This window comes from Oncorhynchus masou, chromosome 11 (genome assembly GCF_036934945.1).
Source record: "Oncorhynchus masou masou isolate Uvic2021 chromosome 11, UVic_Omas_1.1, whole genome shotgun sequence".
NCBI lineage: Eukaryota > Metazoa > Chordata > Actinopteri > Salmoniformes > Salmonidae > Oncorhynchus > Oncorhynchus masou.
Window position 1 is genome coordinate 22742035 of NC_088222.1, and position 24723 is coordinate 22766757.

Genomic DNA, 24723 nt, shown 5'->3' on the forward strand with positions numbered 1-24723 from the left:
GATGCAACTCAGCATTCTTTGTCCTCCAAACACGACGAGTTGAGTTTTTACCAAAAAGTTATATTTTGGTTTCATCTGACCATATGACATTCTCCCAATCTTCTGGATCATCCAAATGCTCTCTAGCAAACTTCAGACGGGCCTGGACATGTACTGGCTTAAGCAGGGGGACACGTCTGGCACTGCAGGATTTGAGTCCCTGGCGGCGTAGTGTGTTACTGATGGTATGCTTTGTTACTTTGGTCCCAGCTCTCTGCAGGTCATTCACTAGGTCCCCCCGTGTGGTTCTGGGATTTTTGCTCACCGTTCTTGTGATCATTTTGACCCCACAGGGTGAGATCTTGTGTGGAGCCCCAGATCGAGGGAGATTATCAGTTGTCTTGTATGTCTTCCATTTCCTAATAATTGCTCCCACAGTTGATTTCTTCAAACCAAGCTGCTTACCTATTGCAGATTCAGTCTTCCCAGCCTGGTGCAGGTCTACAATTTTGTTTCTGTTGTCCTTTGACAGCTCTTGGGTCTTGGCCATAGTGGAGTTTGGAGTGTGACTGTTTGAGGTTGTGGACAGGTGTCTTTTATACTGATAACAAGTTTAAACAGGTGCCATTAATACAGGTAACGAGTGGAGGACAGAGGAGCCTCTTAAAGAATAAGTTACAGGTCCGTGAGAGCCAGAAATCTTGCTTGTTTGTAGGTGACCAAATACTTATTTTCCACCATCATTTGCAAATAAATTCATTAAAAATCCTACAATGTGATTTTCTGGATTTTTTTTCTCATTTTGTCTGTCAAAGTTGAAGTGTACCTATGATGAAAATTACAGGCCTCTCTCATCTTTTTAAGTGGGAGAACTTGCACAATTGGTGGCTGACTAAATACCTTTTTGCCCCATTGTATATATATACTGAGATCATGTGGCAGATCATGTGACACTTAGATTGCACACAGGTGGACTTTATTTAACTAATTATGTGATTTCTAAAGGTAATTGGTTGCACAAGATCTTATTTAGAGGCTTCATAGCAAAGGGGGTGAATACACATGCACACACCAGTTTTCTGTTTTTTTTATTTTATTTTTTGCAACAAGTAATTCTTTTAATTTCACTTCACCAATTTGGACTATTTTGTGTATGTCCATTACATGAAATCCAAATTAAAATGCATTGAAATTACAGGTTGTAATGCAACAAAATAGGAAAAACACCCATGTACTAATACTTTTGCAAGGCACTGTATTCGTGTTTCAAGAAAGAAGTGTATATATTTGGCCTGGCAAAGCGGTTTTATGCGCTGACTGAATGGAAGCTTTTTAATCCGATAATCTCGGCTGGCCTCGGGAAGAAATTAGGAGTCCTGACTGTCCAAGACCGAGTCAAGACCTAGTACAAATGTATCCAATATCGAGACAAGACTGAGACACTCAATATGTGGTCTCGAAAACGGACTGTCTTGAGAAGTACAACACCACTCTTATTTACAATAAAATAATTCAAAATGACAATACACTATTTACCATTAATTTCTATTTCTAAATCATCTGAAACACAACCAAAAAAACAGCAAATGCATCCAAATAGCATAACATTAAAGCTGACAGTATGCACTTTAACCTCATAGCCATTGTATCATTTCAAATCCAAAGTGCTGGATTACAGAGCCAAAATAACAACATGTTTGCCATTGTCCCAATACTTTTGGAGCTCACTGTATGTATTGAATTGTCATAGAGTAAAATTGTAATGATTGCATTTGCCTAGGTACTCACTTGGTGAAAGCCACATGCCTTTAATGAAATAATTCAATAAACTAACAAATCACTAACAAATACAGTCATGGGTAGTAACTACAATTCACTCAAATAAATATGCAAATTAGGCTTTACACCAAACAGTGTTAAAATCCAAAAATTATATACTGTAACAGTTGTTAATTTCTTACACTGAGAAAGTGTAACAGCATCAGCACTAAGCAAAGGGAGTCCAGTTTACTCTAAATCAGGGCTCTCTAACCCTTTTCCTGGAGAGCTACCCTCCTGTAGGTTTTCGCTCCAACCCCAGTTGTAACTAACCTGATTCATCTTATAAACCAGATAATTATTAGAATCAGGTGCACCAGATTAGGGTTGTCGCAAAAATCGAGAGGACGGTAGGTGTCCAGGAACAGGGCTGGAAAGCCCTGCTCTAAACCAAGTGTTATGTTTTACACTGTATGTGTTGCATATTTTTCTACAATAGAGCTATGCAAACACCACAATCAAGTTCATTTGAACACTTTAAGAGTTGAATGGGGAGCACTGCAACAGTGTTAAATCTTTAACACTTTCAAAAGTGTTAACTGAACACCAGTTCAGTGACACTCATATGTTCACTGAAAATAGTGTAAATTTTACATTTCATAGTTAAATGTACACCATTGATTTTGCTGTGCAAGTTTGTGAAGAGATGCCACTTCGTTTATACTAAATCCTTCAGTATCACAGACCACAAATCTCATTGTCTTAGACAATCTCTGTCATGGATATGGTACATTCTATGGGTCTTCGTAGGGATATGTATCCTCCATTCTTTGTGATGACTTGGTCTTGAGGTGCTTGAGATGTTGAAGGTTGGTGTTAAGATGCTTTTGAAATTCCTTGACCTTTAAAGGGATAGACAACAGAGTCTATAACCTCAATCCAAAGGAACACAATCTTTGTGAAGAGGATAGTACAAGTGCTACAAGTTAAGGATCCCATGTCCCTTTGTATACATCAGCTGGCCTGTACATGGTGTACCTCCTTTTGAGTGTGAGACCACCCTCAGTGTCGTGGAGGTTTGATCCAGTTCCTAATAGTCCACTTCTGACCAGAGCACCTCTGGACCACCAGGCGCAGGCCGAAGCTGGCCTCTCTGGACATCTCTACTTCCAAACAACGACCAGTGTCTCTGCTGATTATTGGGCCATTCTACATAGGGAAGAGGAACAAGCGGTGATTATTATTGCAGTATTAACAAGCAATATAGATTTGGCAGGCAGGATTTCTTGTTTCCCCCCCACAAGCCATGACATTTTTTACCTGAGTAAAGTCCCAAAGCCTCTGTGATGAGCGTGACATTCCCTCACATTTATTTAGACTTGGCGTCCTCCCTCGTCCCTCATCCACCAGACACTTGGTGTTGGGCAGGAACGTAGTGGAGCCCAGGGGACCTAGCTGCAGAAGTCCCGCTGAGGTGAAACGGGCCAGCTAAAATAAAATCACGTCAATGCCCGGTAAACGTCAATATAAAAGGTTGTACACAAATTCTTCCTATGCAGGCACCCATATAGTCATTGGACACAATTGTGTACATAATACATGAGAAAGATCATTCTTGATGCATTGAGTACAAAGGTAAGTAATAGTGCCTCTTGAAATATTTGCAGCGTAATTGGCTGAAATAATAGCTAATGATAATGTATCCTTGGTATCACAGGAATGTGTGCAGATATCAACACCATATGTATTTGGACAGTAAAGCAAAATTATACTCCAGCATTTTGGATTGGATTTGAATCTTGAGCCTCGACACAATCCTGTCTCTGAGCTCTACGGACAATTCCTTCGACCCCATGGCTTGGTTTTTGCTTTGACATGCACTGTCAACTGTGGGGCCTTATATAGACAGGTGTGTGCCTTCTCAAATCATGTCTAATTAATTGAATTTACCACAGATGGACCACAATCAAGTTTTAGAATCATGAAGGATGATCAATGGAAACAGGATGCACCTGAGCTCAATTTCGAGTCTCTTAGCAGATCCTCATAGCAGGAATCCTTGTTTCCCCACAAGCCATGACATTTTCAAGTTTTACCAGAGTAATGTCCCAAAGCCTCTGTGATGAGCGTGACACTCCCTCACATAGACTTGGTGTCCGCCCTCCTCCATCCACCAGACAGGGTCTGAATACTTATGTAAATAAGGTATTTCCGTTTATTGCAAACATTTCTAAAAACCTGTTTTCACTTTGTCATTATGGGTTATTGTGTGTAGATTGATGGGGGGGGGGGTTATTTAATTCATTTTGGAATACGGCTGTAATGTAACAAAATGTGGAAAAAGTCCAGGGGCCTGAATACTTTCCGAATGCACTGTATAAATGGCATTGACTGTATGTTCCATGCAGGGGAAAACTCAATTGATTATGAGTTTAATGGACCACACATACCTTTGGTTTGACTGCATGTTTGATAAATGACACCCAGTGATCCTATCTGCCGAGTTAATTTCACACAACTCCTAATATTTAATTTCATAAGCCACACATTAGCTTCAATCCATTCACAGTGAAGGGCCCAGGTGATTACAGAAGCCAGGGTTTAATTATTCATAGTGAACAACACTCAGGAAACTAGATGCCAGAGAGGATGTTAGAGCCCATCACAGGTGCTGCTGCACTATTCTGAGTAGAGGGATAGCCTAACCTTACAGTGTATAATTGGCTTGTGTCAAGCATATTCATTTGGAATTCACAGAAATAACATGCTAAAGCAAGCTCGATAACATCACAAACAACCACTGTGAGATGAACAATGGAAGGGCTTGAAAGTGAAAGTGCAGGGATGGATGATATATTGTGGTTTTGTGTGAGGGGGCAGGGTGTATGTGGAAGTGATTTATGTTTTCTAATGTAAGCGCTTGTGTAAGAGAAAGCCAGAAGATCATATTTTCCCCCAGCTATATCTAAACAGGAAGAATCCTGGAATATACCCTACCTGGGTCACAGTAAAAAAAAAAAACGGAATTTATAGTTAAACAGCATAAGATCCCCTGACCTGAGATGTCATGCCGTGGCACGGGTAGAGAATTGGACTGCTGTCATCATCTGGTCCTTGGTCTAAGCAATAGCCACTGGCCTTGCTGTTCCGCACCTCACCGTAGGTGATGGTGTCGTTGTACACTCGCATCTCTGGATACACATTCTGCAAGTACCACTGGAAACTGCGACATTGCAATTTCTTCCTCAAGGCGATTCTCTCAGAAACATCTCCAAAATCAACCCCAGGGTTCTGATTTGTTAGAAAACAATTCACAGCACCAAAAACAATGACCAATTAAGATCAGAAGTAAGTAGACGCAATTGAGCTGTAAAATATTGTTCCCATTTAGGGAACTACACTAGACTTACATTGATGGGGATATTCCAGGCCATGTATACATGGGATTTGTAGTCATCCATCCATACCTCGGCTGCCCTCAAGGCATTGCGCTTGGCATAGTAATCAATGTCGTTGTTGTAGGGTTTCTTGGTGCGTTCAATGTGTGCCACCCGAGCACAAGGTAAAACCTCCATACTCCCTCCGCACTGCCATACCTAAGCAATAACATAGACAGTTCAAGAAAGAAAAATAAAGAAAGACCAAAGCATGCCCTGAGCACAATAGCAATATAGTTTTGTATTCTAAAAATGAATCTTGTTGAGAGAGTTGCAGAGGCAACTGCCCACAATTGCTTGGACATTTTTGGACAAAGGGTCACTTTATTGTGTGTATTATTATACTGTGCTGGTGGTGTTGCCAGAGAGTTGTTTTTTAGAGTGCCTCTCCATACTCCAGTGCTGTGAGCACATCACAGAGAGTTGTTTTTTAGGGTACCTCTCCATACTCCAGCGCTGTGAACACAGCACAGAGAGTTGTTTTTTAGGGTACCTCTCCATACTCCAGCGCTGTGAGCACAGCACAGAGAGTTGTTTTTTAGGGTACCTCTCCATACTCCAGCGCTGTGAGCACATCACAGAGAGTTGTTTTTTAGAGTACCTCTCCATACTCCAGCGCTGTGAGCACATCACAGAGAGTTGTTTTTTAGAGTACCTCTCCATACTCCAGCGCTGTGAGCACAGCACAGAGAGTTGTTTTTTAGAGTACCTCTCCATACTCCAGCGCTGTGAGCACATCACAGAGAGTTGTTTTTTAGAGTACCTCTCCATACTCCAGCGCTGTGAGCACAGCACAGAGAGTTGTTTTTTAGGGTACCTCTCCATACTCCAGCGCTGTGAGCACATCACAGAGAGTTGTTTTTTAGAGTACCTCTCCATACTCCAGCGCTGTGAGCACAGCACAGAGAGTTGATTGTTAGGGTACCTCTCCATACTCCAGCGCTGTGAGCACAGCACAGAGAGTTGTTTTTTAGAGTACCTCTCCATACTCCAGCGCTGTGAGCACATCACAGGGTTGTTTTTTAGAGTACCTCTCCATACTCCAGCGCTGTGAGCACATCACAGGGTTGTTTTTTAGAGTACCTCTCCAGCTCTGTGAGCACAGCACAGGGTTGTTTGTTAGGGTACCTCTCCATACTCCAGCGCTGTGAGCACAGCACAGAGTTGTTTTTTAGAGTGCCTCTCCATACTCCAGCGCTGTGAGCACAGCACTGAGAGGTACCTCACAATAGTATTTTATGGCTTAAATCTCTTTTGATACAATCAACTCTCTCTCTCATTTATTGTTGTGCTGTCTCCTTCTTCCACTCCCACTGTCTCTTCTTCCTGGACCACATTTTTTTAAATTTTATTCCCCGCTGACAGTAATAGGTGCAAACATGGGCTCTTCTCCTCCTCTCCGCACCCCTCCCTCTCTCCACATCCATCTCTCTCCTGCTGTCTCCTGTGTGTCCTCTCGTTTCGCACACACTGCCTCTCACGTCATAACGATCATGTCTGGGGCAATGAAGTGTAAAATATGCCAACGCACCAGCCTGTGTGCCAGTGGGACACTGATAGGTGACTGCAGAGTTCTGGATCACATTAAATTCTCACACTGGGACACAACTTCCACACCAATGTCACTGCAGACTTTTTGACTGTCTACAAAACCAAAATAGTCCCCCCCAAAAAAACATTCAACTATCTCAGTAATATTATTGCAGAGTAAAGGAATCCAAATGGGTACAGGCCTTTTGTGAAATAAAGAATTCACAAATCACTTGACAAATGTTTTTGGTGCACTACAAGGGCATGTTTTTGTTATTCAGCAGAATACCAGGTGCCACGTGCAGGATAACTTTCATCCATATTCATGCCAACTGGTCTCCCTGTATGCTTAGAGCCTAATGACTACTTAATGATCTCAGCAGAGCCACACAGAAAACATGATTGCAACATGAAGGGAGAGAAATTAGTCAGAACAGCCCATATGTTTCAATAACAAGACATTGATGTCAAATCACCGGAAACGATCAGAATCCAGTTATTTTTGGACCTCCTCAGGTCAATGATAGGATGGATTTTTCCATTGTGCTCGCTAGTAAAACTGAACTTGTTTTGAATCATACTTCAGATAATGGCAGCTGATCGCTGGGGCGGCAGGGTAGCCTAGTGGTTAGAGCGTTGGACTAGCAACCGAAAGGTTGCAAGTTCAAATCCCCGAGCTGACAAGGTACAAATCTGTCATTCTGCCCCTGAACAGGCAGTTAACCCACTGTTCCTAGGCTGTCATTGAAAATAAGAATTTGTTCTTAACTGACTTGCCTAGTAAAATAAAGGTTAAAAAAAAGATGTTGAAATCTATTTGGATCACTCAAATGAAAATGAGGCCAAAATCAATAGAATAATTTGCTGTAGTTTACATTCAAATTAAATCACACCCACATCCTTTTCACTGTGACGGAGCTTAATTGAACTTCATTCATGACTTCCAGCACACAAACACTTAAACTCTCCAGTCACAAAGACCTAATGATTTTCTCGCTCTATCATATATTTGTACTAGGCTAACACATCATGGATCACAGGGTTTGCATTTTACAAAGCTTAAACTAATGGATTACTTAACACAACATTTCCTCAGTTCTTAGTTTAAGCATGTACCACTTAGAAACTTACCCTCATGCCCAACTCAATGTTCTCTCCTCCATACACCTCCATGCCTGGGTCTAGAAGGCCAATCTCTCTGAAGTATTCTCTGTCCACCACAAAGGAACAGCCAATCATGGCAGGGGTCCTGAACAGGAGAAATCACATCTTGTATAACTGCCCAGTACAAAAGCGAGTTGTAAAATATTGTATATTTTAAGAACATGTTTTTCAAGCCCTCATTTACAGTAAAACAACATACATCAGAGTATTGCACCAGAGTGCTGCCAAAGCACCTGCCCCCTGTCACGCCCTGATCTGCTTCACCTGTCCTTGTGATTGTCTCCACCCCTCCAGGTGTTGCTTAATTTCCCCGGTGTATTTATCCCTGTGTTTCCTGTCTCTCTGTGCCAGTTTGTCTTGTATGTTCCTGCCGACCTTTTGCCTGTCCACGACCATTCTCTTGCCTACCCTTTTGGATCATAATAAATATCAAAGACTCTAACCATCTGCCTCCCGTGTCTGCATCTGGGTCTCGCCTTGTGCCCTTATAGCCCCCAATAATATCTAAGATATATATTTTTCCCCATACCTGATGGGGGCAGTCTGATCTCCTCTGTCCAGCCAGGCCTGAGGGGGTATGATGTACATACACCACAGGCCCCAGTTGTAGCCATGGGCTGCGTTAGCATACTGATGCACCTCAAACGTGTTGTGCTTGATGTTGTCAATCGACGGCAGAATAATACGTGTTCGATCCTCCCTGATTCTTGTTAGGATTGGCTCTGCCCTATCAAAGGAGGAAAGGAGACACATTTTAGTTACATGTTGTACCTCTATAAATGTTGTAATATCAGGAGTGTGAGATGTTTACTGGTAACTGTACAATATCAACCATACTCAACAAGTAGTCCGGATCCAGACCCAGAACTGGGTCAATACGGATGTTTTTAGGAACTCAGTCGGGCTTTTAACTTACTGCTGTTGAGCGTTTTAATAGTACCATGAACAGGGTGCAATTTCACAATGTGGTAGGCATGGGCAGTTTTCCTCTTGTTATGTCATTCTCTGACAGACCTTAGAGAGCTATTTATAGCCTGTCAGAAATGTCCATTTAATCAACTAGCTCATGTTAGATAGGTAGGCCTAACTTATCTTCATCTTGTAGGCTATGTATCATAGCCACATTGGCCAGATTAATTGCCCAGTAGCCTTGCCAGGGGACCCCATTGATTTTGCTGAGTCAGCCAGGTATCATGTCAACACACAAGATACGGAACACGCAAAATATGTAGAATTGCAGGAAATTAGCTTTAAATCTGCAACATTTTAAAACTGGGGGTTTCATGACGGTAAATCATGTTTCTGTCATCTCATCTGTTCCCAGATGGAAAACGGGACCACCGCAGTCTGTTCAAATATTTCATCATCATCAAAACATCCTGACGTCTCACTGCTAGCAGAGGGAGGTGCACTTCTCATCTTTCCTTACACTTGACACCTCCTTTCCCATTTCACGCCTGTTCCAGAGATCAAAACCGAATCAATATTAATGTATGTAGCTCGCAGTTCTCTGTATTACGGCTGTAGTGAAACGCTCAGGCTGATGGCTTCACATGGGACACATGGTTCTGCTTTTTAAGTGTCAAACTAATTTACTGATGCATTCAGAGAGAATTTTCCAATGCGGTCATAACATTAGCAAAGAGTGCAAATAAGGACTCTACATTTCACAGCTGCAATATCATTTTAGAACAAATAGGGATAACCTCTGAGAGTTAGTGTAACCTTTCCTGAATGAATTGCTCTTTCCAAAGTGCCGTGGTGAAGATGGATTGCAGTGACTACTGCACCTCCTTGTCTTTCGATTACTGAAGGAAAGGAATGCCTCTGATATGTAAATAAGAGTGCTCTTGTTCTGTCAGACTGTCTTAAGACTCAGAAGCACAGACTCTATCAGCAGGTCTCAGTGTAATGAATTCCAGGCTCATAATAGTACAGTATGTTGCTACATATTGGAGGACATATGAGTGTTGCACCGCAATGTTGGGAATAATCTGCATCTGATTGATTGATAATGCATGAGATTATTTTAAACTCCTTTTAAATCTGTGGGAAAATAAGAATCTCTTCCTCACCATGCTGTGTTGAACTCAACATGTGCGTCAAAGAAGCCAACAACTGGTGCAGTGGCTGCTTTCCATCCAAGGATTCTGGCCCGTATAAGTCCCTCTCGTCTGCTATTTCTGACAATCTTCACTAGGCCTGGATAATTCTTATTCACATACTGATCCAGGTTCAGCTTTAGGTCCACTGAAAAAACAAACAAAGAATCAAGTGTTGGAGCAAAAACTAGAAAACAATAATTTCAGGTAGGTCTCTCTCACTCACCCTCACGCTTACACACACACACACACACACACACACACAGTCTTGTATAACTAACCTTGTGGGGACAACCCGCAACCCACTAACCCCTAACCCTAAACATTACCATAACCCAAACCCTAACACCAAAACCTAACCTTAACCCAAACACTAAATCTAAACCTAGAGCCTAACCCTAAAACTAACTCTAAACCTAATTCTAACACTAACACTAATTCTAACCTTAACCCTAAACCCCTTAGAAATAGCATTTGACTTTGTGGGGACTACCAAAATCTCCCCAGATGGTCCAATTTTTATTAGTTTACAATTCTTGTGGTCCCCACAAGTATAGTTAAACACGTCCACACACATATACACACACGCGCACTGGAAAAGCCCTTGAGTTACCACTGTCACTGTTGTCGTCCACCAGGATGATCTCCTTGAGGACGTATGCAGGTGTGTGATTGACCAGGCTGTTGACTGACCGTAGGATCACAGACAAGGCCTCGTTTACAAAGATGAACACCACCGTCATCTGAGGGAGGTCATCTGGGTAAGTCATCAGCTTGCACCTGTCAACACAATTTAGTGAGAAGCTGTCACATCAGTTCACTAAACTCAAATGTTATCTTCTTTGTTTTCAAGCCGTGAGGGCAGGGTTTAGGACCTACTTTTTCGGCCTGTAGTCGGGAATGGATCTATCCAGAGGGATTTGATTGCTCAGCTGTGCATTGTAGCCATAATCTTTGTACTTTCCCCCATCTGGGTCACGGACAGGGTTTCTCAGGGTTGCAGGGTTCCTGGCCTGCCCCTGTCTCAGACCCATTTGTCCCTCCAGCAATCCAACCGGCTTTCCCAGCCCTGTGGAAATTCAGAGGAAAATGTTAGACTCATTTTGCTGCCAGCAAGCTGTTACACCTTTCATCTCAATTCGTCAATCATTTGAGCCGTCTCTTTTCCGTTGAGAAACTAAAACAAATGTGAGCATCTAGATGAATTGGAGAGTTGGCAATAGAAGTGTAGACAGGGGAAATAATTGACATGTCTACTGACTGACTCCAGCACCTTCCCTGTTAAAGATAGGATGCCGTTGGATGAAATAATACTTAAAATCATCTTCAGAAACTCCCAGTCTGCCTGACAAACAGGAGAGCCAGGTAGAAGGAAGCTCAAGGTTGTTATTATTATTCTTTATCTAGACTCTACTAGTGGAGAGGAATACACAACAAGGGGACAGGATGATTGACTTGTAATGTGAGTAGAATGTCTTATACTGTCAGTAGTACAGCAGGACCTGGCATCTTGCTAATCCAATTTCTGAACTGATTATGCATTTAAACACTGATAATAAGTGTCAAAGGGACATATTCAAATCTGAATTATTGAATGAATTAATTGATTAAATTAGCTTGTCCCTTGAGGTGGATTTTAGAAAGCAAATGGATCACACACCACATTGGATACTGAAGATGAATCTGTAAATGTGGTATACAAATGTAGGATCTTAATTTGACCTATATTGTCACAGTAAAATAATCCTGCAGCAACAGGATTTGAACATTTAGTCCATAATGTTGCTTGACCGGTGGATAGGCCATTAGCTGGCCAAAAGTAGGCTACATGAACAATGCAATACTGTTAATATAACCGTGTGTTACTGCGGGTTTTCAGAGAATTTATGTAAATCCCGAAGCTCATCTGCATATCCTGCAGTTCAGGAAAATTCTCAGCTCCAAAAGAGTGATCAAATTATGATCCTACATCCTTAATAGTCAAACCCTTTGGATCCCGCGACGCAGTTAGCATCAGTTGCTGGGACTGCTAGTCTCTGTTCAGTGATCCTGCCAATCAAGGACAGGTCTGATGAGCTATTTGGCATTGCAGCTATGTGTTGCAGCTAGCTAGTTGCATATCAAGCTAGCTGGGTTTTCTTGAGAGCTTGAACACAGCCCGCGACGCGGTTAACAATTGTGGCTGTGATCGTGGAAAGCCCGGGTTTTGTGGCTGCCTAGATCCCTACTGTTTGTTGTTTTCAATCTTCCCTGCGACCTGCCCTGTCTGGAACTGCGAAGAGTAACAGCATAATCTACCTTGCTAGCTACCATGACAAAGACCAAAGCTGGCTGAAGTACCGTTGAGGTCAGTGGTGTCTCTCTGTCACAGGTGAAAGTGACAAAAATCACAGGTGAAGGTGACAAAAATATAAATTGATTGATTAATGGACAGCTGAATGTACATATTTTTTTCTCTTACTTTGTTTGCTCTTTTCAGTATTATTTGCTAACATCAGATAACATTCATATATTAGCCATTTCTGAGACTCACTTAGATAATTAATTTGATGATACAGCAGTAGCAATACAATGATATAACATCTACAGAAGAGACAGAAATGCTTATGGGGGAGGTGTTGTTGTATATAGAGACATATCACTGTAATGCTTAGAGAAGATCTTATGTCAAGTGCTATTGAAGTGTTGTGGTTGCATGTTCACTTGGCCCATCTAAAGGATTTTCTTTTGGGGTGTTGCTATAGGCCACCAAGTGTGAACAGTCAGTATCTAAATAATATGTGTGAAATGCTTGATAGTGTATGTGATGTAAACAGAGAGGTCTACTTTCTTGGGGACCTGAATATTGACTGGTTTTCATCAAGCTGTCCATTCAAGAGGAAGCTTCTTACTGTTACCAGATCCTGTAATCTGGTTCAGGTTATTAATCAACCTACCAGGGTGTTTACAAACACTACAGGAACAAGATCATCCACATGTATCGATCACATTTGAACTAATACTGTAGAACAGTGTTCTAAGCTGTATCCGTACCCATTGGATGCAGTGATCACAAAATAGTGGCTATATCCAGGAAAGCCAAAGTTCCAACAGCTGGTGCTAAAATAGTGTATAAAAGATCATGCAAAAGATTTAGCTGTGACTCTTACAGTATGTGGATGATGTTACAAATATGTGTTGGTCTGATGTAATTAATGAGGAGCATCCAGACGCTGCCCTTGAATTTATGAAATTGCTTCTTTCAATTATTGATAAACATGCACCTGTTAAAAAACTGATTGTTAAAACTGTTGAGGCTCCATGGATTGATGAGGGATGTTAAACTGTATGGTTGAAAGAGATGGGGCAGAAGGAGTGGCTAATAAGTCTGGCTGCATATCTGACTGGCTGATTTACTGCAAATTGAGAAATGATGTGACTAAACAACAATAAAGAAGAAGAAACTGTATTATGAAACCACGATCAATGACATAAAAATATTGGAGTACTTTAAATTAAATTATTGTCGGAAAGACAAATTCAACTCCATCTTTCATTGAATCAGATGGCTTATTCATCACAAAACCATTTGATGTTGCCAATTATTTTAAGAATTTCTTAATTGGCAAAGTGGGCAAACTTAGGCAGGAAATGTCAATAACGAACTGTAAGCCATTGTATTCATGCATAAAAAAACTTTAAAAAATGAAAGAAAAGCATTGTAAGTTGGAATTTGCAAAGTTAGTGTGGGATAGTTGGAAAAATTGTTTTCGATCAATAATGACAAACCTCCTGGCATTGACAACTTAGATGGAAAGCTACTGAGGATGGTAGCTGACTCTATAGCCACATTTTCTTTTTATATGTTTATTATTTTCCAATAAAAGAAAATAATTTCAAAAAGACAGCAATACAGACATTTACATTCATTGTACTGTTGAATGGGATGGCTAATTTAGAGGACGAAACAAAACTTAACTCACACATAAAACAAAACAAAATCCTATTAGGTGGTACAGGTATAAGAAGACAGCATATAGTCATTTCAAGCAGTGTAGTTAAGCCAAAAATAAATATTGTGTGGAGTACAGCAGATCGTCAACCCAATGAGACCATACCACCCTGCATACCACTGCTGGCTTGCTTCTGAAGTTAAGCAGCGTTGGTCCTGGTCCGTCCCTGGATGGGAGACCAGATGCTGCTGAAAGTGGTGTTTGAGGGCCAGTAGGAGGCACCCTTTCCTCTGGTCTAAAAGAATATCCCTATTCCCCAGGGCAGTGATTGGGGACATTGCCCTGTGTAGGGTGCTGTCTTTCAGATGGCACGTTAAATGGGTGTCCTGACTCCCTGAGGTCATTAAAGATCCCATGGCACTTATTATAAGAGTAGAGGTGTTAACCCTGGTGTCCTGGCTAAATTTCCAATCTGGCCCTGATACCATCATGGTCACCTAATAATCCCCAGTTTACAGTTGGCTTGTTCATCCCCCTCCTCTCCCCTGTAACTATTCCCCAGGTTGTTGCTGTGAATGAGAATGTGTTCTCAGTCAGCTTACCTGGTAAAATAACAGATAAAAAATGTATCCAGTATCAGCTGCCATATTTTGTAAAACATTGGACTTCTATTGGAGGTATTGTATCAAATCTTTTCCATATGTATTACATTCCCTAAATCCTGTAACCACATTTCAAAGGTAGGTACATTCTCCAATTTCCAACATTGCAATATGAGCCTTTTGGTTTGTAGAGTATAAAAAGAGACAGCCTTTCCCTCCTTGTTATTCCCATCAACTGTACCAAACAGAGCAATCAATGGGTCTGGGTCTATAACTCTATTGAAGATAAGTAATCAAAAATGAGAGCCCAGTAAGCATGTAACTTAGGACATGTCCAAAATAAGTGGGTCAACGTTCCCTCATCCTGCTTGCACCTCTCCCACAGTGGTGAGGTGTCCGGGAATATTTTATGCACTTTTACTTTTGAGTAATGTAACTTGTGTATCACCTTAAACTGTACAAGGTTGTGTCTGGTATTCACTGAACTGTGGTTTATATTCCTGAGAGCTTCTACCCAGTCCTCATCTGGGATTTCTGAACCAAGTTCTTGTTCCCAAGCCCTTTTAATAGTGTCTGTGGATACCTCTATGTGGGCCTGTAGCACATCATACAGTCTAGAGGCCGACCCTTTTGAATGGGGTCTGACAAGGATCAAGCTATCTAATGTAGGACTATTTGGCTTAATGCCATACTGTGGGATATGTGTCCTTACGAAATTCCTGATTTGGAGGTATCTGAAAAAATGTGTTGTTGGTATGTTAAACTTACCCTGTAAGTTGTTGAAATTAAGCTGACCATCGATGCATAAGTTACCAATTGTTGTGAGCCCCTTCTCCCTCCACCCCTTCTCCCTCATCCAATGCAGGGTAGAAAGCGTGATTCAGGCAAATCGGGCTGTCAATGTATACACGGGGTATGTTAAGAAAATACTTCATCTGTTTTCAGATCCTAAGAATATGACAAATGACTGGATTAGAGTCATAAGTGGCTTTTTTCACATATGATGGACTATTAACAAGTGCCAGGAGTGAGGAACGTTGACAGGAGGCCTGCTCAATCAAAAGCCATGCAGGCATATCATTCTGTCGCATCCCAGGTAAACTTTCCCTCCATAAAGACACAATATTCAGATTAGCAGCCCAATAATACAGTTTGAAGTGAGGAAGGCCAAAGCCCCCCTCTATCTTGTACTTGCATAAATGCTTCTTTGAAATTCTGGCTGCTTTGTTATCCCATAAAAATTGAATTACTATTGATTCCAGTTTCTTAAAATAGATTTGTGATATGAAATTGGGTAGACATTGGAAGAGGTAAAGAAACCTGGGTAGGACAACCATTTTAATAGCGTTTATACGACCAACCAAGGAGATAGGCAGAGTTTTCCAAAAATCTGTATTTTGTTTAAGGTGATACATTTTCATGTCCCAATTCGCTTTCAATAGCTGAACAAGGTCTCTTGTCACTACAATGCCAAGGCTTGTGAACTTGTCCATCACTGTTGTAAATGGGGTAGATTGCAGAAATTGCATATCCACAGGCTGGGATATCGACATCAATTCGCTTTTTTGCCAGTTTATCTTGTAGCCAGAGAAGGAGCCAAATGTATTTATCAAGTTAAGTAAGAGGGGAATAGAAGTTTTAGGCTTGGATAAAAACAAAAGAATATTGTCTGCATATAGGGACATTTTGTGCTGCGTGTCTTTTATTTTAACCGGAGCTATATCGGCAGATGCACGAATGCGTCGTAGCAAGGGGTTCCATGGCTATAGCGAAGAGAGCAGGCGAAATAGGGCACCCCCTGTCGGCAGCCCTTGAACAGGCGGAATGACTGCGACATTTCCTGGGTGGTTACCACGGACGGACGCCATTGGATGTGCATAAATAATTCTTATCCAATTAATAAATTCCTTTCCAAACCCAAAATTCTCTAGAACCGTCATCATATACTTCCACTCAATCTGATCAAATGCCTTCTCTGCATCAAGAGCAATTACCACTGCCTCAACCTTATGATCATGATACATTACGTTGAAAAGACATCTCAAATTGTAGTGTATATGTCGGCCCGGGATAAAACCTGTCTGGTCAGTGTGTATGATGTCAGAAATATATTTTTTAAATCGGTTTGCCAATATCTTTGTCAACACCTTGTTTTCTATGGGGAGTAAAGACACGCGGCGATAAGACGACATCTCCATGGAATCTCTATCTTTTTTCAAGATCAGTGCTATTGTAGCCTCATGCAGTGTTTGCGGGAGTTTGGGCATTTTCTTTGGATTTTTTAAACATTCGCAACATAAGTAGAGAGCTAGACTGGTGCAGCACTTCTTATAGAATTCTATTACATATCCATCGGGCAATCGCTGTGTTAATTTCCTCTAAAGTTATCCCAGCATCGAGTACATTAGCTGCCCCCCTGTCTAGTTTAGTAAGTTCACATTCAGTGAGAAAGCGTTCCATAGTTTGTGGATCAGTAGCCTCCTGCGGATCTGTTACTATTTTACCCTTCTTGTATTTTATTTTGTGAATAGCTCTAGATGCCTGTACATGCCTTAGCTGCCTTGCTAATAATTTATGTGGTTTGTCACCCAGTTCAAAATAACTTTGCGTTCTAGCAAGTAAAGAGCCCACCCATTTCGGGAGGATGAAATTGTATTAATATTTCAACTTTGTGATCTTTTCAAGGACTGCATTCGAGGAATCCGTCCTTAAAATGTTCTCCTCCCCTTATAGCCACATTTTAAATCTGAACATAGAGGAAAGTCTTTGTCCTCAGGCCTGGAGGGAAGCCAAAGTAATTCCACTACCCAAGACTGGTAAAGCGGTCTTCACGGGTTCAAACAGCAGACCTATAATTTTTCTGCCAGCTCTTAGCAAATTGTTGGAATAAACAGAACTTGCTTTTTGGAGTGTGGTGTCAAAAAAACAGAGGATATCTTTATTACAGACAGACCTCTCCCCATCTTTACAACCATTGAATCTATATGTTTTGACCAGGCCAGTTTACAATCTAAGGTAACGCCAAGTAATTTAGTCTCCTCGACTTCTTCAACAGCCATGAAATTCATCCCCAGATTCAGCTGAGGTCTAGAACTCAGGGAATGATTTGTACCAAATACAATGCTCTTCGTTTTGGAGATGTTCAGGAACAGTTTATTACTGGCCACCCATTCCAAAACAGTCTGCAACTCTTTGTTAAGGGTTTGAGTGACTTCATTAGCTGTGTTTGCTGATGCATATATAGTTGAATCATCAGCATACTTGGACACCCATGCTTTGTTTAATGCCAGTGGTAGGTCATTGGTAAAATAGAAAAGAGTAGAGGGCCTAGAACGCTGCCCTGCGGTACACCACACTTTACATGTTTGACATTAAAAAAGCATCCATTAAAGAAAACCCTTTGAGTTATATTAGCGAGATAGCTCTGAATCCACGATATAGCAGAGGTTGAAAAGTCATAACACATACACTACCATTTGAAAGTTTGGGGTCACTTAGAAATGCCCTTGTTTTTGAAAGAAAATCTAATTTTTTGTCCATTAAAATAACATCAAATTGATCAGAAATACAGTGTAGACATTGTTAATGTTGTAAATGACTATTGTAGCTGGAAACGGCAGATTTTTAATGGAATATCTACATAGGCGTACAGAGGCCCATTATCAGCAACCATCACACCTGTGTTCCAATGGCATGTTGTGTTAGCTAATCCAAGTTTATCATTTTAAAAGGCTAATTGATCATTAGAAATGTCACATTCTTAGTTATTTTGTTATGTCTTTGTTTTAGTATGGTCAGGGCATGAGTTGGGTGGGTTGTCTATGATTTGCTATTACTGTGTTTGGCCTGGTATGGTTCTCAATCAGAGGCAGCTGTCAATTGTTGTCCCTGATTGAGAACCATATTTAGGTAGCCTGTTTTCTATTGTGTTTCGTGGGTGATTATTTTCTGTTCTGTGTTTGTATTTCACCGTTCAGGACTGTTTTCGTTTCGTTCTTGTGTTTTGTTGTTTTTGTTCAAGTATTAGTTTTCATTAAAAGAGAATATGAATACTTACCACGCTGCACCTTGGTCCTCCTCTCTATCTCCAAACGACGAGCGTGACAGAATCACCCACCACCAAAGGACCAAGCAGCGTGGTAACAGGCAGCAGCAGCAGCAGCAGCAGCGAGATGTGGACTATGTGAAAACTTGGGACGAAATAGAAAGGTGGTCGGTCGACCCAGGGAGTGTCGGAGTCCGCCTGGGATTCTCTGGAGCAGTGCGAGAAGGTGTACAGGAGAATGGAGTTGACGACACGTACATGGCAGCGCAACAGCCACGAGAGGCAGCCCCAAAAATGTATTGGGGGCACACGGGGAGTGTGGCTAAGTCAGGTAGGAGACCTGAGCCAACTCCCCGTGCTTACCGTGGAGAGATGGACCGGGCAGGCACCGTGTTATGCCGTGAGGCGCATGGTGTCCCCGGTGCGCAGGCATAGGCCGGTGCGGTACATAGCAGCGCCTTGTATCGGCCGGGCTAGAGTGGGCATCGAGCCAGGTGTCATGAAGCCGGCTCAGCGCATCTGGTCTCCAGTGCGTCTCCTCGGGCCGGGGTACATGGCACCAGCCCTAAGCATGGTGTTCCCGGTTCGCCAGCACAGCCCAGTGCGGGCTATTCCACCTCGCCACATTGGCCTGGCTATGGGGAGCATTCAGCCAGGTAGGGTTGGGCAGGCTCGGTGCTCGGGAGCTCCAGTGCGCCTTCACGGTCTGGTCTATCCGGTGCCACCTCCACCAGCCCTCCGGTGGCAGCCCCCCGCACCAGGCTGTCTCTCTGTCTCCTCCCTACAGGTGCTCCCATCTGTCCTGAGCTGCCAGAGCCGCCCGCCTGTCCGGAGCTGCCAGAGCCGCCCGTCTGTCCGGAGCTACCAGAGTCACCCGTCTGTCCGGAGCTGCCAGAGTCGCCCGTCTGTCCGGAGCTGCCAGAGTCGCCCGTCTGTCCGGAGCTGCCTGAATCGCCCTTCTCTCTGGAGCTGCTGGAGTCTCCCGCCTGTCTGGTGCTGCCGGAGTCTCCCGTCCGTCCGATGCTGCCGGAGTCTCCCGTCCATTCGGGACCCGTGGCTAGGGTACCCAGTCCGAGGTCGGCGTCGAGGGTCGCCGCTCTAAAGAGCTACGGAGGTGGGCTAAGAGGCGGACAAGGACTATGGTGGAGTGGGGTCCACTTCCCGCGCCAGAGACGCCACCGCGGACAGACACCCACCCAGACCCTCCCCTATAGGTTCAGGTTTTGCAGCCGGAGTCCGCACCTTTGGGGGGGGTACTGTCACGTTCTGACCTTAGTTCTTTTGCTATGTCTTTGTTTTAGTATGGTCAGGGCGTGAGTTGGGTGGGTTATGTTCGTTTTTCTATGATTTGCTATTTCTGTGTTTGGCCTGGTATGGTTCTCAATTAGAGGCAGCTGTCAATCGTTCTCCCTGATTGAGAACCATATTTAGGTAGCCTGTTTTCTATTGTGTTTCGTGGGTGATTATTTTCTGTTCTGTGTTTGTATTTCACCGTTCAGGACTGTTTTCGTTTCGTTCTCGTGTTTTGTTGTTTTTGTTCAAGTATTAGTTTTCATTAAAAGAGAATATGAATACTTACCACGCTGCACCTTGGTCCTCCTCTCTATCTCCCAACGAGCGTTACAAGAAAACCCTTTTGCAATTATGTTAGCACAGCTGAAAACTGTTGTCCTGATTAAAGAAGCAATAAAACTGTCCTTCTTTAGACTAGTTGATTATCTGGAGCATCAGCATTTGTGGGTTTCGTTACAGGCTCAAAATGGCCAGAAACAAATAACTTTCTTCTGAAACTCATCAGTCTACTCTTGTTCTGAGAAATGAAGGCTATTCCATGTGAGAAATTGCCAAGAAATTGAATATCTCGTACAACACGGTGTACTACTCTCTTCACAGAACATAGCAAACTGGCTCTAACCAGAATAGAAAGAGGAGTGGGAGGCCCCGGTGCACAACTGAGCAAGAGGACAAGTACATTTGTGTCTAGTTTGAGAAACACATGTTAGTTTAACACATGTTAGACTGAAGTCGAACAAAACAACCCCCACAATCTTTTTATCATCAATTTCTCTCAGCCAATCATCAGTCATTTGTGTAAGTGCTGTGCTTGTTGAATGTCTTTCTCTATAAGCATGCTGAAAGTTTGTTGTCAATTTGTTTACTGCATTAAATCTGGTCAAACTCAATTTTTTCCAAAAGTTTACTAAGGGTTGGTAACAGGCTGATTGATCAGCTATTTGAGCCAGTATCTTTATGGAATTTAAAATTACAATGCTTGTCTTTCATCATTTGGTCAGATATACTTGGATGTGTAGTGTCAGCATTTGCTGCTAGCATGTTATGTCGAAGTTTGCTAATCTTGCCAATTAAAAAAATCATTAAAGTAGTTAGCAAAATCAGTTGTTTTTGTGATGAATGAGCAATCTGTTTCAATGAATGATTAAGCTGAGTTTGCCCTTTGATCCAGAATTTCATTTAAGGTACTCCAAAGCGTTTTACTATCATTCTTTATTTCATTTATCTTGATTTCATAGTGTAGTTTCTTCTTCTTTTTATTTAGTTTAGTCACATGATTTCTCAATTTGCAATAAATTTGCCAATCGGTTGGGCAGGCAGACTTATTTGCCATTCCTTTTGCATCATCCCTCTCAACAATACAATTTTTCAGCTCCTAATCAATTAACAGTATTGAGATTGTAATCAGAGGGCTGTTATAAATACTATGCATGCCAGAGACTGAGAGACTGACTGCATCACTTCTTATTTTTATAAGAAGCATTAATGTGTTGAAAATCCAAAACTGTTTGCATAGTCCACATACACACAGCTCTGACACACACACTTACACCACCAGAAATGCTACCTGGGGTCTTTTCACAGTCTCCAAATCCCGAACAAATTCAAGAAATTATATATAGAGACATTATTGCATGGAACTCTCATGTTACCGAACTCTCATGTTACCATTACTGAAATAAACAGCAAACCTGGTTTCAAAACACAGATAAACCAACACCTCACAGCACAACGCCTCTCCCCTATTTGACCTAGATAGTTTGTGTGTATGCATTGATATGGAGGCTACGTGTGCCTTTAAAAAAAGTATGTAGTTCTGTCCTTGAGCTGTCTATTAATGTTCTATATTATGTTGTTTCATGGTTTGTGTGGACACCAGGTTGAGTAGCTGCTGCTTTTGCAACAGCTAATGGGGATCCTAATAAAATACCACAAATACCAAATACCAAACCTGCTGCGGAAATGTCACCATCTGGCTTGAATTTCATCACTGATACAGTGCCTTGCGAAAGTATTCGGCCCTCTTGAACTTTGCGACCTTTTGCCACATTTCAGGCTTCAAACATAAAGATATAAAACTGTATTTTTTTGTGAAGAATCAACAACAAGTGGGACACAATCATGAAGTGGAACGACATTTATTGGATATTTCAAACTTTTTTAACAAATCAAAAACTGAAAAATTGGGCGTGCAAAATTATTCAGCCAACCCAGAATGTGGGGGGGACTTGTCCCCCTGTCCCCAGTGAAATTTTCACCCCTGCTTAAAACAACATATTTCTACTGACTTTCTATCTTATAGTCATAATCTGGAAAGTCCTTTTAGGATTCAGAATTGCTATTTCCTGCTTTGATTCTAAATGTGTGATGTTTATGTCGTTAAAAAAATAGTATTCATTGTTTGTATTTTTGCCTATGTAGAGCTTTGAGATAACACTAATGAAAAGCAGTAAACAAATTAAATGTATTATTATTTATGTATTATTATATAACCTCAGGACAGTGGGGTATAGAGATTTCTTCTTGGGTGACTTTGTTATTCATTAATTTTAGTCCTGAGTCCTTGTGCAGTAAAATAAGAGGTGATATTGTCCTTTACAGTTGTTTGGAGCAAGATTGAGACCCATCTATTAAGGCTGACACACCATCCATCCTTCTAAACTGCTTTGTAATGGATTTTAATTATACTCCTCAAAGATAATATTATTAAATATTTTCGGTGCTAAAAAGAGGGACCATGGACATTAACTATGGAGAGCTACTGGATGTGCAGGCTTTTGTTTCCAGACAGTCCTCTAACACACATCTGATTCAGCTAATCAAGCTGCTGATGAGCACCTTATTAGTATCTTCCAGTAAGTATTGGCCACTCTTGATCTAATAAAAAATACATAATTATGGCCAGTCACACAGTCTGTATACTGTAATAGTTTTAATGATCCACAATTAATTGTTATATAAAACAAACTATAACTTTCCATGTGGATTAGACTTGTATAATCCTAGTATTTTGGAAGGAAAACCACCCTTTGTCTAGGTTATTTTTGGATGATTGAAAAGCAGGGTAGACATGTGGGCTGAAAGTGATGGATATGGATGAGGTAGATGCAGGCCAGGTTGATCAGTTATTCCAAGATAAGAAAGGTACCCATTGGGTTGTATGGCACCTGAGATGTGGCAAATCCACGAAACACTGTCAAATGCATGATTTACTTGAAGCACTATACAATTCATGAATAAAGCCCTGACATGGGGTGAAATAAAGTTACACCAAGCTGACTCTTGATGTTCATGATCACATTAATCAATAATTTACCGTTTAATTGATGGTAGACCACGTCCTCAAGATGTTCGAGCCTTTGAAGAATTGCCTGCTTGTCCACAAAGTTGGTGATTTTTCCATTTCTACCGTTAGATCTTTGCTCAGTAGTCCTGCCGTTTTTCATGAATTCCTCTGAGCGATCCTGAATTCTGCAGTAAATCGAGAACAGTATAATGCCCACAAAAACGCAGATGTTTAAAGTCAACAAAGTTTTTATCCGCCGTGCCCCAGCCATGAAACCGAGAGGAATCCGTCAGCATCTACCCATGAAAGAATAACACGTGCACTCCAAGTTTAGTGGCCAATCTTTGTGTATGTGTATTGGCAGGTAGTCTCGTCATAGCCACCTCAGTGCTCCCGCGAATCAAAGGAGCTGTCCATTCAGCACCATCCTCGCCGCAGCGATAAGAGTGGGCAAGAAGGCTGTCAAAAACAATAAACCAACGTAGAATCACATTTCCATTCTATTGCCCAGGGCATCCTCTCCAAATTGGTTCAAGAGAGAAGATATTTTCGGACGAACTCCTGCCCCCCAACTGATTGCTTACTCAGCGACTGATTGCTTACTCCTTAGCAGCATGGCAGTAAATCTCGCTCCAGTGCGCTAAACGCGGGGCTTGTTTCCAGATGCCAGTAGTACAATCGACGACAAAAGAAGCTAGTGTAGTCTAGGCTAATACCTCATCTGGGTCTCCTCAGTCACCCCACTTGAGATCATTTCATAAAATCATGAACAAAACACCAAGGCGTTACTAATGAGAAGTGAATGTAATCCTTAATCGCATGTTACCTTGCTCGCTTGATGAAGACTGTTAACCAAGGTATGTCTGATATCGCCCCGATACACTCTGTTTCTGTACAGAGAGATGGAAAGCATCCTTTTTACAGTTCTCTCTCTCTCTCTCTCTCTCTCTCTCCTCTCTCTCTCCTCTCTCTCTCTCTCTGAAACCTTGCTCCATTTACTGAAAACATTAAGCACAAAACCTCATCTTCAAGCACTATTTATATAACCTCTGAGAATGAAAGTGATCAAAATAATATACACTCTCAAGCAGTCAGTAAACAATACACAGACAAATAGAAAACACATTGTTCAAAACATACAATTCTCAGGGAGAAGTAAAATTTTCATCTAAAAAAATATTCATATTTTTCCTTCATTGTCTTTTGATGAACGAAAACATGTTCTATCATAGTAGCTCAAAATTGATCAGAAATTACTACTCTGCTTTGCTCTTTGCAATTTTGTTTTTTGTTCTTCCTCCTCCTTGTACCCCTATTTTTACAGTACTGTACCCTGCATCTCACAAACTTGTCCTTTGTCACTGTGATACTGTAATTCTTGTTCTTTGTTGATATGAGCCTGCAACCAGTCAAAATCTATTGAGCAGTCAGTACTGTTAATAAATGGAAAGTACAATGTTCAGGGCCATACAATTTGTCCATTGTACAGTATACAGCCTACAAGGCATTGTACTACAGTATACAATACTAAAAGGGACAAAAATCAAAGGAGTAAACATGTGATCAATGTGCTTCTTCTTGTCTTTGGGCTGGGT

The 24723-nt window shown here is 41.6% G+C and overlaps 1 protein-coding gene across 1 annotated transcript; it reads right to left on the minus strand.

The window, feature by feature from the left end:
* Positions 1 to 2799: 2799 nt before the first annotated feature.
* On the minus strand, positions 2800 to 23399 carry LOC135547932 (polypeptide N-acetylgalactosaminyltransferase 9-like). Its single transcript, XM_064977140.1, has 10 exons — positions 23159 to 23399; positions 10850 to 11039; positions 10584 to 10750; positions 9944 to 10118; positions 8398 to 8595; positions 7836 to 7953; positions 5148 to 5333; positions 4795 to 5028; positions 3058 to 3225; positions 2800 to 2946 (listed from the first exon to the last, which is right to left on the minus strand). Exons 1-10 carry the CDS (start codon positions 23397 to 23399, stop codon positions 2800 to 2802), a joined length of 1824 nt encoding a protein of 607 aa, XP_064833212.1.
* Between the last annotated feature and the right edge of the window lie 1324 nt (positions 23400 to 24723).

What these genes read in the sequence shown, in the direction of transcription:
- LOC135547932 (XM_064977140.1), bottom strand. Translation starts at nt 23,399, where the DNA reads ATGGCTGGGGCACGGCGGATAAAAACTTTGTTGACTTTAAACATCTGC. An exon ending in ACATTGAGTTGGGCATGAGG is followed by an intron (nt 5,334 to 7,835) that starts GTAAGTTTCTAA and finishes GTTATTGCTTAG; the next exon opens with GTATGGCAGTGCGGAGGGAG. An exon ending in GGCTTTGGGACTTTACTCAG is followed by an intron (nt 2,947 to 3,057) that starts GTAAAAAATGTC and finishes TTCCCTATGTAG; the next exon opens with AATGGCCCAATAATCAGCAG.